We start from the raw sequence: 14,742 nt of genomic DNA, 5'->3' as shown, positions 1-14,742 counted from the left end.
ATTCGATAGGTTTATGTAAAAATGATATTTGTAACGAAAAATTAAGCAATTTCTTAAAATCATGTAAATGCCATTAACGTGACTCTTTCATAAGATTAAATGTTAATATTATAATCAAGATGGTTCAATATCGATTTTTTAAAATCAAACTTACATAAAATAATGGTACAGTCAAGCGAGCTGCAACTCCTGTGGATATTTTTTATGCTATTCCAATACACGTTTGATATTTAAATAATGTCTGTCAAAAAAACCTATGCGTGATAAACATCCTGAAGAAACATTCACTGGCGTGTTATACTGTGCGGTTATCTGGGGAACGACCCGAAGACGAGAGATTCTTTTGTCAGCGGCGTACCTTCCTCCATCACAGTCTCCGTACATCGAGACTTTCAGGGTAAGAATCAAGCTACCCGTTGCCAGCACTTAATCATCAGGAATAATAATAAAGAATAGCCTGGAAGTTTTACCACTGGCGCTATTTAGGGCCATTTTAAGTATTAACGTTCCCTACTTAACCATCAATTTCATTCGTTCTTTTTAGGGGCCACCTAAGTGTAAACTACCTTGCCAACAAATATTTCCGGAAGCGATTCGTTGACTAAAAGACTATATTAACTAAAGACGAGCACTATTAAACCAAGTCAGCCATTTACTAGCAGACGTCACCTGTAGAGTTGTTCTTCGCAAGGCTGAAAAACCTGGTGACCGACGACCCTATATTACCCTCTCGACTCTAAGCATTTAACCAGGAATCACTGATGCTCTCTGAGATCTGCGTTTTCTGGGTTTCCAACAGCAGGCCAGAGAAGATCACCCCAAGGTCTCCAGGCAGTCACAATTGCTGTTAACTGCATTTAAGAATGAGTTAACTTGAGAAGCTCACCGGTCTTTTTTAGGGCCATTGGATGTCGAACTACCTTGCCAACAAATATACTAGAACTTAACAAAGTTGACAGAAAATAGCTTTTAAGGGTCACAAAAATTTTAAGCAAGCCAAAAGTCGCAAAAGGGTGAATTGGAAGAAAAACTTTAAATGTGTCTAATAAATACAATTTTACTTAGGTGTCAAGAAACTGACGCAGAGAATTTATTGAGATTGAAACACCAGCGTCAAAATCGACAAACAAATAATCTATTAGGTGAGAGATCAGCTTTTTGTTGTACCCTTACAGCAATCTCTGAGTCTTCAAAGATCCTCTTTTAGATTTTTAAATAAGTGGACAATGTATTTATATTAAAAAAAAATTTTTTTAAGGTTTAAAATCCAAACAGCTTTAAAAAATAGCACTTTTCGTAAATTACACAGAAAAAACTGTAAGTCAACGGCTTCTTATGGCCACCAATTGTTTTATGGCATAAAGAACATACGTTTTTTTTCAGTATAATTATTTTTTTTAATTTTTACACCTTATTATTTGACCAAATAAACTATGTGGATTCCAAAAAAATTTATTTTTAATAAGAAGATTTTTGTTTTCAGATGTGTCAGGAATATGTGTAAAATTTTTTACTTAAAACGTTACACATTACGTGGCAACACACTACGGTATTTTATTAAGTAAGTTTTACAGATAAACTTTAATTAGTATTGTTAAAGGAGTCTATTTATCAGTCATTTAAACTAAAGATTTGACACAAGAATTAAGAATTTCATTAATTTATTACTCAGTGAATAAACTTATAATGAAATTACTGAAGAGGCTTTAAAATTAATAAATACATGATCTGATAAAAATGACATTCGAACAAATTACCTTCTAGACTTTTTTTCAAATAAGTAAGTGATTCCAATTACTATAATCAAAAATGAAACATAAATTAATGTGTATATTTATGTATATGTAAATCCATACACTAGCAGCCCCCCGTCTTGGCTTCGCCAAAAATTTTTTTTCTCATATCTTACAACTTTATTACCAGAGCAACAAAGTCCTGGACTTTGAGCCCTACATTTTTATTGCCACAAAAACACAATACATTTTCTACTCATTAAAAAATCTTAAGTAGGATCTTTAAAGATTTTAGAGATTTCTGTGAGGGTACAATAAAAAGCTGATCTCTCACGTAAACTTTTTAGCACAAGATAAATGCAATGGTTCCTCGCAGTCAATACAATTATTATCGTCGGTAGTAATTAAATCGCAAACAATACAATGCAAATTCACATTATTAACCATTTCGTTATCTTCAGTTGCTTCAGCTGCTACAAGCATATCGTTTGTCGATCGCGTCACTTTTGCATTTGATAGGATCGACTCCAATTGTTCTTCATCCGTCACGTTAATGAAAATTTACGGCGTCAAATGTGTGTTTTGCAAACCTATCTTGGGAGCACAACCAAACATAGCTTCATACGGAGATCGTTTTATTCCGCTGTGAAGACTTTTATTTTTCATAAACTGAACGAATTTTAGTCCGGCACTCCATCGAGTACATTTATTCTCTAAGTCGTTGAGATATTTTGTATATCTTGATTGGTGCGCTCGACACTTCCTTGGCTCTGACTATGTCGGGGCTTACCGTGAATAATATTTAAGCCAGCACTGAAAAAATTTGAGGCAGGCAGCTCGCCCACGAGGGAACTGTCCTTTCCCCGATATACTGTAAGCTGTCAGCCCGTTGTTCAGGGAGAGCTGCTTCCCTGTTCAGGGCTCACAGCTCGCCATCTCATGGCAAGCTCTGTCCAATAGATGGTAAAGCAGCTCAAACAAATTCAGGGCAGGCAGCTCGCCCACGAAGGAACTGTCCTTTCCCCGATATAATGTAAGCTGTCAGCCCGTTGCTCAGGGAGAGCTGCTTTCCTGTTCAGGGCTCGCTGCTCGCCATCTCGTGGCAAAGATGGTAAAGCAACTATATAGCCTCGCAAAAAGCGCGGCCGGTGCGTGGTATCATCCTACTTTACACATATAGTCACTTAGCTCGTTGCATTACCTTTGTTGTTGTTGTGTCTTTATGCTAAAAATATTTATTTTATTGTGATAAAGTGTCTTCTCAATAATGGATGAGTTTTTAAAGGAGTACGACTATGATCACCTGTGGCATCTTTTTATTGATAGGTAATATAAATATATATGCGTAAGTAAATCGTAAGTGTACGAAAAAACAGTTTAGGTATAGACATTTGCCAATAATACACCCTATTTTCATTAGATAAATACATTTTTTGTCTTAAATAAGAACATTTTACTATCCTCATCTTATTATCTTTGGGTATCCTCCGCAATAAGGTGGCCAAATGGTTGATACATAAAAAATCTCTCGACAGTGCTTTTTATACAAGAGGTTATCTTTTACAATCCATATTTTGAAGAGTGTTTATAGATAGCCCAAAAAGCGAATGTAAAAGGTACTCATCGTACATACATGCGAGAATTCACAACATACAATTGCTATTGGTAGTAAACATACACAACCTCGAACGTATTGTACGAAAAGAGATCGGAATCTGCTCCTATAAATGTGAAAAAATCTTACGCTGTTTTTAACTTTCGCGTACACGATTCTTACTCGTCATATATATACTCTTTTATGAATTCAAACCGACTTGGCAATAGGAACAATACAACTATTTATATAACATTAAATCCTTGAGAGTAAGCAATCCTGTATTTTTTGTGTGTGATTTATTTTCTAAACTTTTGATGTAAAGTATTTAATCTTCAAAAAAATTCACTCCCAGTAAGACAAATCATACTTGCCTTTGCCCTATATATTTCTACACTAAAAATTTCCAAACATTGTTTTAATTTTTTAATTCTTTTCCTATGCAGATAAAGATGTTGAAAACAGTTTATTTTTTTTATTGTCTCAATCTAAGTTGGTGGAGACATTAGGTACACATATTGATCATGAGAAGCTCATGAAATTTATATCAGACTATTCTTTCGCTAAAGGAGCTATATCACATGGGAGCATTCTTCAAAATGTTCTTGTAGAAGAAGTGGAAAATATTAATAAGGCACATCTAGTTAATACAACGGATGGTATCAAAATTATTCTTTTCAAATCATGACAAATATTTTTTAATAATTTAGTTAACTTTGATTGCCTAATCAATCGTTAATTTGAAAAGTGTAAGTCCTTAAGCTATTAAAGAACTTTTATTTTAGATAATCTTGTGTATAAGGAAAATGATTTGTATCATTTACTTAATAGTACGTTAAGTGGAAAGATAGTATTGGAAAGATTCAGAGTGAAACGGGATCTCGATTATTAGAGGCTAAAAAATATTATAATTTTAAATAAAATCAAGGACAATAACTTTGAGTGAGTCAAGTAATAGTTATTGGTACATTATTTATTGATTAAAATCAAAATCTGTTAAGATGAATAAAATGTTATACTTTATTATGTGAAATATTTTATGTCTGTATAATAAAATAAATAATAAAAATAATACTAAAATTTTGAGACTGTTTTCTACTTTTAATGTAGCTTGCATATTGTAATTACCTAAACATACAAGCTTTCAATCATTGAAAAATCAAAAAAAATTTTAAACCTTAATCAAATAAAAAAACTAGTTGCTTTTGATAACCTGAAAAATATATTCAGTCATTTATGTATTTCATTTTTTACATAAACATGCACAACATAGAGTGGTTTTTTATCAGTAATTGATTAAATTATTATTATTATTTTTTTTTTATAATAATTTGCTTTTTAACGGAAACTGTATACAAGAACTATAATATATACAATTACAGCTAATATATTTTTTACATTTTACAGAATCTTACCAAATGATTTTATGAAACTACGAAGCAAAATACTTGAATTCTTTCCCACTGAAGAAATTGATTATTTTTATACTCGGTCTCGTGTAAATGCTACAACCAAAAAACAAATTAGTGCAGCTGGTATCTTGTATAATCATTATAAACATCTTAGAAGTGAATTAAAGTATGCATATATATATATATATACCACCTGCCGCCAATACAGTGAACAAACGGTCATCTGCGAGTGAATTGGATGAAGGTATTTAATAATTTTTAGTGTTAAAATACGTCATTTTTTCAGTTTCTCAACCTTTATTTTCATGCCTTATATATTTTTATCTCGTTTATGTAGGTCTTGAAAAACATTCTTGACTCAATAATACTGATAATATTTATGCTGCAGAGGATATTATTCAAGATTGGTATGCAACACACGAGGATCGTCGGAATTTTTTAATCAACGCTCGGGGAAAAGACAATAAATTATCGCTAAATTATTATTTTGACACTTATCCATGCATCAAACCCCCTTTTGAAATAACTTTAGTACCTTTTACATCAGCTAATTATTTAAATTTATAATGTTTAATATGTGTGTGAAGTTTCTTTTCGGATGATTATTTTCCGTGTACTTCAATAATTTTCAATTTAATCTTTTTTTACTTTAAATATTACATTTTAGCTAGAAAATGACTTTGCCATAATTATAAAAGAAAAAAAAGAATTTACACATGATGAATCGTTTGTGGATAATTGGCCAGATTTAGCAAGCAAAGTTATCGATTATTGTAAACATTCAAGAATTAAAGAAGTCGTTGAATTTGTAAAAGTTTACAAGGATCAACTGAAAGAAAGTAAATAAAGTAAAAAATAGGATCTTTATAGGTATTCATTAATGGACAAATGGTAACAGGGTATATAAATTCTCATTACAGAAAAAAATCATCCGATACTAGCACACTATATTTAAATAAAAGAAGAGCACTAAATGTGTGTAAAGTTTTAATCAAAAGCATTTTAAATGGGATTGTAATGAAAATGTGGATTGTCTCTTTGTTAAATCGTTTCATATTGTGAAGGATTATTAATCATTAAAGTTTTGTCAATTTACGTTTTTGCATTTGTTCTTTATGATCTATACAATGAATATTAAATATATTTTTAATTGCATTCTTACTTTTATATTAATGCTATATGCTGATCTAAACTTGCCGAGAAAAATTGTTCAAAAAATACTGATATCCACATCCAATCTAATTCAAAACATCATTTTGCAGCCGCTTTTAAAATATGTATTACATATTTTGCAAAAAGAAAATGTATCAAGTAGTTGTATCGATAAAATTTGCGCATGCTTTAAAAAATGTAGCTCAGTGTTTGATAGCTTTTCTACTGAAGCAAAGAGGTTTTCGATTTTGAAGCAAAGGGGGTTTGTTGATTTTCAACAATATAAGATTGGTGAATATTATAAACAAATTATTATTGGTAATAAAAAAAAAATTGTTTCAAAACCAGCATATGGAGTACACGTACCTTTAAGAGAGACCCTAAAAATATTTTTAGAAATAGAAAATACCCTTAGTGACATCTTACAATACATGAAGGAGTTGAGCCAAGAAAAAATCATAATTTCTAATATTATCCAAACAAAAAAATGGTCTGGGGTTTGTTCTGAAAACAATGATAATATTATTCTACCTTTCATTCTTTTTTTTGATGAAATTGAAACTCGCAACGCATTAGGGAATCGTGCAGGTAATACTAAGTTCGGTGCTATATATGCTACAATAGCATATCTTCCTGTACATATAAAATCAAAATTAAGTAGCATACTTTTTGCTGCTCTTGTGCACTTTACGGATTTGAAAAAATTCAGCAACGATCGCGTTTTTTCAGCTATAATTAATGAAATTAATTTTTTACAATCAGAGGGAATTACAGTTTCTTTTGGAAATAAATTTGTCACTGTCAAATTTAAATTAATTTCAATAATCGGTGACAACTTAGGCTTAAACTCTATTTTTGGTTTCGTAGAGTCTTTTAAAGCTACTTATTTTTGTAGATGTTGTAAACTTCATTATAAAGAAACTGAAACAAGCACTGTTGCAAATCCAGAGAAACGAAGAACTAAAGAAAATTATAAACTAGGTTTGGAAATTTGTAATTCGTCTTTAACTGGAATTGAAGAACCTTGCACGTTCCATAAAATTAAAGATTTTTATGTCGTGCATAATGTCAGCATTGACCTTATGCACGACATGCTGGAAGGTGTTTGCGTGTGGTATTCTCAATTATTTCGTATTTGTAAAACGTTACCTTACATTACAGGCTTTGAATGATCTGATTCTAAATTTCGATTACGGTAAAGCAACAAACAAACCAGCGAAAATAAAATATAATAAATTGACTAATAAACTTGAATTTAAAATGAGTGCTTCATAAACTTTGACATTAGTACGATATTTTGGCCTAATAGTGGGTCATTTAATCTCAAGAAATGATAAACATTGGAAACTATTCCAATACATGCGTCAAATTTTAGATGTTCTTGTTTCACCAAGAATAATTTCATGTTTCTTAAAAATATTGGAGAGTTTAATAAAAGATCATAATGCATTGTATATAAAACTGTTTGGTACGTTAATGCCCAAATTTCATCTTTTGACCCATTACCCCATGATACTGTTATCAAATGGGCCAAGTATTAATATTTGGTGTATGCACTTTGAGTCCCGACATAAGAAAATTAAATCCACTGTAAACCCAACTGCTTCCACAAAAAACTTATTAATAACGATTACAATAAAAGAGATGTTAAGGATGTGTAATATGATGCATAGTGTTCATGATTACGATAAAAATATTGTGCAAAATATAAATGAAAATAAAAAAATAGTATATGTAAATACAATTACTGTTTGTGACATGACATGAAAAAAGAATGTGCGTGGTTGTTCAATTAAATAACTCTGAAAAAAAATTCTGTGAGATTCTTAAAATTAAGGTAGAAAACAAAAAAGTTTTGTTTTATCTAAACTTTTATACTGAGATAACATTTGACAAGCATTTTCATGCTTATTTATGAAATTATAATTATTAAAAAAAATATGGCTAGCAAACAAGGATTTAGCTATAAACGAACCTTGTCTATCGTTTAAAAAAGATGGAAAACGTTATATTTCTATTGATTATATTTTATAAGTGTTATAATCTTATAGCTCTTTAACTGAAATAAAAATGTTAAAAATTGGACTATTATTAACCATTCACTGTATTTCACAATATTAAGTCAGTTTCAAATATAAGTGACCAGATTTTCGTCTATTGCATGTTAAACAGCATTCCTGCAAAAATGGTAACGACGACTGCCACGGCTCGGGGCAAGCTGCGCGCCCCGAAAGCGGTCATACGGACTATGAGGGGGCGCAGCCTACCTTCCCAGAGTAAAGTATCCTGCCCCGAATTTTGTCAGTGAGGCCATACGACCTGTAACAATAACAATAACATAATGATAATCGTACAACATAAGAGAAAGAAGCGTATATTTTTGTACTATCTTTATTCACCTTTAGTTCATCAATACTTTTGTTTACAAATTCGTGTCCGTTGTCACTTTGCGGAATACAGGGAGCTCCAAAGAGAAGGAATATATCTAAAACCTGTGATGCAACCTCCTCGGCCGTTTTCGTTTTAAGTGCACGTAAAACAACAAATTTCGTCATGTGGTCTTGATAGACGAAAATAAACTTTTATTCGTCATCAGGCTGAGACTGAAAATCAATCAAGTCTTTTTGGCATCTGGACTTAAAATGGTGTGAAATTATTGGTTTCACCACAATTCCCTTCTTGATTCCCTTTTTCTTCTGTTGACATGGTTCACACAAATTCAAACATAAGGTCAATGTACCAAACGTTGGCCACCTTAGTAGGCCAATTTCTAAAATGCTCCATAAATATTAAAAAAAAGCAAAATTTCAAGTCTTTCTGGGTATTATTTGATAGTTATGATACTATTCTAAGCTGCACGTAGAAGAAATGATTTTTTGCAAACTCAGGAAAAAAGTATTTATTTATTATTTGACTTGGTCGAATGTCCCAATTCTTGGCCACTGTAGAAAAAATTTGTCCCAGTGGCCGAAACTTCAAGTCCCAATAACTGGCCAGTCGTATGAATTGCACGCAATCAACATTGGCCAGTTATTAGGACACACTAAAAGTGAGGTTACGTTGACAGATGTCCCAAAGCCTGGCCAGCCGACCAAAATCACTTTCTAGAAACACTTTTTTCTAATTTCTTGGTTAAAGTATCATCAAGATAACTTTTAACAATGAAGTGTATATAATTTTTAAGCGTGAATCTTAAAAAAAAAATTTTTTACAGCTGCAGAAATTCGTGCGAATCGTTCAATTGTGATTGTGGCCAGTCTTTGGTACCAATTTTTTAGTGGCCAAGCTTTGGTACATTTACCTTAATTGAATTTGATCACGTGTTATGTTCTTATACTTTTTACTTATTTCATAGATCATTCGATCTCGTCCGCCGTGTCCGATTGACGAATGACTATCATACAGTACGTCAAATAAATCTTCCATGGCACAATAACACTTAATATCAGCATTCGCTTCACTAATTGATAAAATTAACTTTTCGCGTCCTTCAACGTTTAGCACATCGTAGTCTTGCAGCAACCAATAATGTTGTGAAGATTGACCAGTCTCTTTGCACTTTTCTTCTTTAACTTCTTTTATTAGGTCTAAGATTTTCACATTACTTAGTATAACCCAATTCGATTTGCTGTCTACTGATTTCAGTTTATTCTCAAAACGCTGCCTCCTGATTTCTTTCGCTTCCTGAGCCATTTTTGAGCCAGTCCTCAAACTACGACCGTGTACGTCGAAAGTAAACAGCAAACTGAGAAGTAATTCGCTAATCAACGAGTATTTGTTGATAATTTCATACTTTGCCGGGTATCTCTTAGGCATTCTATAGAATGCCTAGGCAAAGTGTGAAATATAGACTTATTCTATACTTTGCCTAACTCTGTTAGGCATTCCATAAAATGCCTGATTATACACTTAGCCAGTTATATATACATTGTATACTTTTTTTTTATATTATAGTGCTTTATGTCCGGCTCCTATAAAGGGCACTACTGAGGGCACTTAGCACTTGAGAGAAGGAAGGGAAGAGGGATGGGAGGCCTCCCATTACTAGAAGGGGGATAGGGGAAAATTAGGCAATCATGATGCGAGGAGATCGCCGAAAAACTCCTCGAGGAGCATTGCGTAATGAAAAAGCACATGTGAAAAATCACAGAGGTACTTGCCCGAAAAAGTCGCACTGGCCGGGGATTGAACCACGGTCTCCCGCGTGCCAATCCACGACCTAGCCGACTGAGCCACCGCGCGCTACAACATTGTCTACTTGCTTAAAATAGTAACCAGTTAATATGCAACTGTATTTACAGGCTACCCACATATACCAAAAGAAATAAAAAAGAAGGTTGTATGAGAGCTCTCGAGGACTTAATATTGTGTTTTTTATATTTTCTATATAGCTATATCTTTGCCACAGGATTCTCGAAGCTGTACACTTCAAAATATTAAAAATGACAGTATTTGACAATGGCAATAAATTAAAAGTTTTTGTAATAATGGATATTGACTAAGAAAAAATAAACAAAAAAGAAGATTCTATATTTAGTGATACTGCAATGTTTGTACAATTGTTGTATAAAAAGACCGATAAAGGTATTATAAAAATGGCTGACTCTAAAATAAAAACCATACCAACACGTACAGTAAACACAAATAATAAAAAGTATCAGCTTATGAATAAAGTATTTTATCAAGGTCGTTTATTAAAAGGTTATTCTACAAATATGTAAGGTCATCAAATCAGTGGTTTCATGTCCACCGCAAGGATTTATCCAAAACTTATAACTGAATAGTGCTAAGGATCCTTAAATATTATATTTGAAGCAAATTTGAATTATTTTATAGAATTAAATGCAAAAAAAAAAATTCAATTACAAAATTACTGGAAACAAAACCATTTTATTGAAAAACCATTATTTATAAATTTTATTAGCTCTTATAATTCATTTTTATTAAGACGGGTTGACTTAAGAAATCTTTAACACAAAAGTGAAGTTTTCACTATTAAAATAACTTCCATCTAAACTTAATGGTTAGGCGAGTTGAATGTTTATTTAATATCTATCTAATAAAGAATCATGGCTACAAAACTAATATCTTAATATAGTGATATGTTGTACAGTAGTTATTTTTTTAGTAGAAACTGGGAATTTTGGGTGCTTTTGTTTTAACATGCAGAATATATGTAACGCTTTTCATTTCAAAGTAATAAACTAAATTAAACATTTGTTAAGTAAGAAAATAATCAAAAAAAGGCAAGTTTGTTGCCTTATAAAAGAGCTGTTATACCTAAGAAATAATTTAATAATAATATAGTAAATATACATTAATATATAATATAATATGTTGAAACCACAACTTGGAATACATATACCATAAAAAATGCTGTATTTCAGAGAAAAAGTAGAAAAAGCAAAATTAATAATTTTGTACTAATATTTAAATGGAACAATTAAATTTTTTGTGTCTCAACAATATCTCTGAAGGTTAAAAAAAACATACAAGAAACATGTTACACATTGCAAATGAACACAGAAGTTGAGAAACTGTTAGTTAGCAGTTTAAGTTTAACATAACGTTGATAATAATAAAAAAAAGCATAACTTTAAGATCATGCTAAAAACATGAGAAAAACAACTCTTATAGGGTTTAATGGGACAAAGAAAATATTGTGATGCACAAATAAATATAGATTAGTCAAAATGCAAATACAACATTAGAGTTTTCTTTGACTTTTTCTGTACTTTTTATGATAAAGAGTTTGCCATTATAACACATGCAGAATGTGACAGTGAACGTGCAAAGAATGTTTTTTAATAGTTTTATGGCATCATAACCTTTAAAACCAGGTGATTGACCTTTTATCTTATGAAATAACTCAAGACTGTAACATATGAGCATTAGAGGTAGTTATTGCTTATGTTGCTTAAGATATGCAAAAAAATAAAAGTTTTCTTTTCTGTAGCTTTAGTCCAGTAATAGACTGTTACTATTATTACTGCCACTGGGAGTCCTAAGACTCACAACTTAGTTTCATTCGAGTTAAAAGCCACATAATTAATTTAAAAATGATTTAGACTATTAAAATTCTTCAATAATAATTCGAGAATATAGTGATATTAAACTTCTGATACCCAACGTACTTGGTGCCACGATCGTAGGTCGCAGTAGCACACAACTTTTTTTCGGGGTTCTAAGTTTTTTTTAAATACTTTCCTTGCTTAAGAATATAGTTTTTAAAAAATACTGTTATACATTAAATTTTAGTTAATATTCATTAAAAAAATCAAACTTTTCTCATTGTAAATTCGTGATTACCATTATGAAGACCATAGGAGAAGTGTCAGTAAACTCTACTGTTGATAAAAAACTTTTTAATGTTTTGCTTATTATAAATTCAATTATTAATACCTTAAGCTTCAATGTCTAAAGTCTTTCAGATAAGGATGCACGTATTACAAAGTTATTAGTATATTGACTTCATTTGCTTAAGTACAAAATTGGTTAAAAGGAGAAATAACACAATCATGTACTATAATAACTAGTCACCATCCTTATAATTGTTTTGAGACTCCTGGCACAGCTAAAACTTTAAAACAGCGTATTACTAATATCAAGAAATAAAAAAAAAATTTAGATATCAAATAATTTTTTATGTAGCACTTGTGTTAGTTTTAAAATCACTAATTAATAGTACTTATGAATGTATAAAGTATTACTCATTTTTGAGTAATTATAACCTGATAATATAGTATTTTCTGTGCAGAAATTATGTTTATGTATGGTCGTTACACCTATGTTCACCACTTTTGTATCAATAGTTAAAAAAACTTTGGGATCATGCAGTTTTAATGCATGAGTGACAAGGGAGTTGTATGATCCAACAACCGTTGGCAAGTTTGTTCAAGAAAACTTTTGTTTAAAGTTTACACTGTAAAACATTTCCATAATATTATTCTAAGAAATAGAAAGATAAAAGTTTCAGCTTTTAAACTAAAATCGTTTTGGCACAGGAGCAAAACCGTCTCTATTACGGCCCTGAGTACCTACAACTGATAAAATTCTACTGTACAGTAATACGTTTACAGGTATTTGGTAACTCGTAGATTAATTTTCAAATTTTAGATTCAGAAATATTTTACTTAAAAAAATACAAATTTTTTGAATGTACTTGTTTTATTATGTTACTTTAACTTTAAAATTTAAAGTAATAAACTTAAAAAAGTCAGTCAGAAAGAAGTCATTGGAAAATATGTAGCATGTATCTCAGCATTTTTCTTAGAAAAATTGTTCATCTGGAATTCAAGTTAAAACGTACTTGATTACTCGTCATATTTTCTTTGCTTTAGAGGGAAAAACTTTTATGATATTTAAAGTTGTAATAAAATAATTTTGGAAGTTTGATAAGAATTTCAAATTGCTTCGTCATATCTTAATTGAACCCGCATCAACGTACTCCTACACAAATTTTTATGCTAGAGAACAAAACTTTTCTTCAATACTTAAAGTTTAAGTGGCTTCTAACAATACCAGAAAACGCATTGTTTTATAGCTAGCAAATAACTAGAGATATAAAGTTTTTTAAAACTATAACAAAGTGTAAAAGAAGATGTGTGGATACATACTTGTCCAGTACCACCCCAACTTCCATCAAATAAGCCAGGGTTTTCATAATCAATTTCAAGCTCTCGTAGAAACTCATATTTCTGACTATGTGTTGAAAATTTTAAGTTTCTACATAAAATACTTCGATAAAAAGGTTTAATCGTAGTGACATAATGCATTATAAAAAAATATTGAAGAAAATATAAAATATGTAACTTCACGTTTATTAGCCAGGAGATTTAAACACAAATTATATTGATCTTTTAAAAATCGTACATGCTATTTATTCGTATAACATATATCTTAGATCTCTAAAAGACAGATTCAGTATTGAACTTATGTAAGGTAAATGTGCATGTGATATGGAAAAGCTGAAGAGTTACAGATAAGAATAACACACACAGCACATGTGATAATGTGTCATGATCAAAGGGAATTGAGAAAGATTTACTTGATTGTGTACATTATAACTTTTTTATGACTATTTTGTACCTATGCAATTATTTGAAAACAGTTTTGTAAAAATCATTAGAGCTCACTTCTTAATGTACCAACATTCATTATATTTTAGTGAATCATTCCATCATTAATCCTGAGTACTAATAGCTAGTAGTTTCGTACTATTGTAAGTTGCTTTTTTTCTCTACTATTTCCTCCGTTAGTTTAAATAAGTTGCAAGATAAAAGAAGCGAAAAATTTTCTTGAACTTTTTTCAAGTAATGCCTTTTTATTAAAAAAAAGGAGAATTTAATACGAGGGAGTTTTGAAGCCCTTCTTTAATCAAAGGCTGATTTTAACGTATAAATAAAAATGTTATCACACAATACATAGTATTGATGTACAATAGTAAATGTAGACATAGAAATCGTCTTCAACAATGTGATCTTTCGTATATAATTATTTATTATTTAATACTTTTACCTTCAAACCATAAGACTTTTAATAAAAATTCCTCTATTTTTCTATAGTTGATATTTCTAACCATTAAATAATAAATTTTTCACAAGCTTCAAAGATAACAACTTAAAGAGGTGGAATTACTACTAAAGTTTTTCAGAGGATAATGTTGTTTGTCAAATTTTTCAACTGCTTGATTATTAATGTCTAAGAATACCAAAAAGTTAAGATTGTTTAGTCATAATATACTGTATTTACCAATAAACATTTTTTGTATAGTTATTAAAATATATTTGTAGTAGAATAGGGCTACACAAGGTATATCCCATTTAAAGTAAGCTGAAGTACTAAATTAATT

General features: G+C 30.7%; 1 protein-coding gene across 1 annotated transcript in view; it reads right to left on the bottom strand.

The window, feature by feature from the left end:
• Aldh7A1 (aldehyde dehydrogenase 7 family member A1) overlaps positions 1 to 13,882 on the bottom strand; it is a 631,978-nt gene extending 618,096 nt beyond the window's left edge. Inside the window, exon 1 of the mRNA XM_089594934.1 lies at positions 13,508 to 13,882. Coding sequence (XP_089451060.1) covers positions 13,508 to 13,666 — 159 coding nt within the window. The 5' untranslated portion in view covers positions 13,667 to 13,882. The remainder of the gene's footprint in view (positions 1 to 13,507) is intronic.
• Between the last annotated feature and the right edge of the window lie 860 nt (positions 13,883 to 14,742).

Source organism: Copidosoma floridanum, unplaced genomic scaffold, assembly GCF_036245765.1.
Source record: "Copidosoma floridanum isolate Cflo_tuat_1 unplaced genomic scaffold, Cflo_Japanese_pri ptg000021l, whole genome shotgun sequence".
In the NCBI taxonomy this organism is placed as follows: Eukaryota; Metazoa; Arthropoda; class Insecta; order Hymenoptera; family Encyrtidae; genus Copidosoma; species Copidosoma floridanum.
Note: the sequence above shows the minus strand (reverse complement) of the source record. Positions and strands in the feature narration are given on the sequence as shown.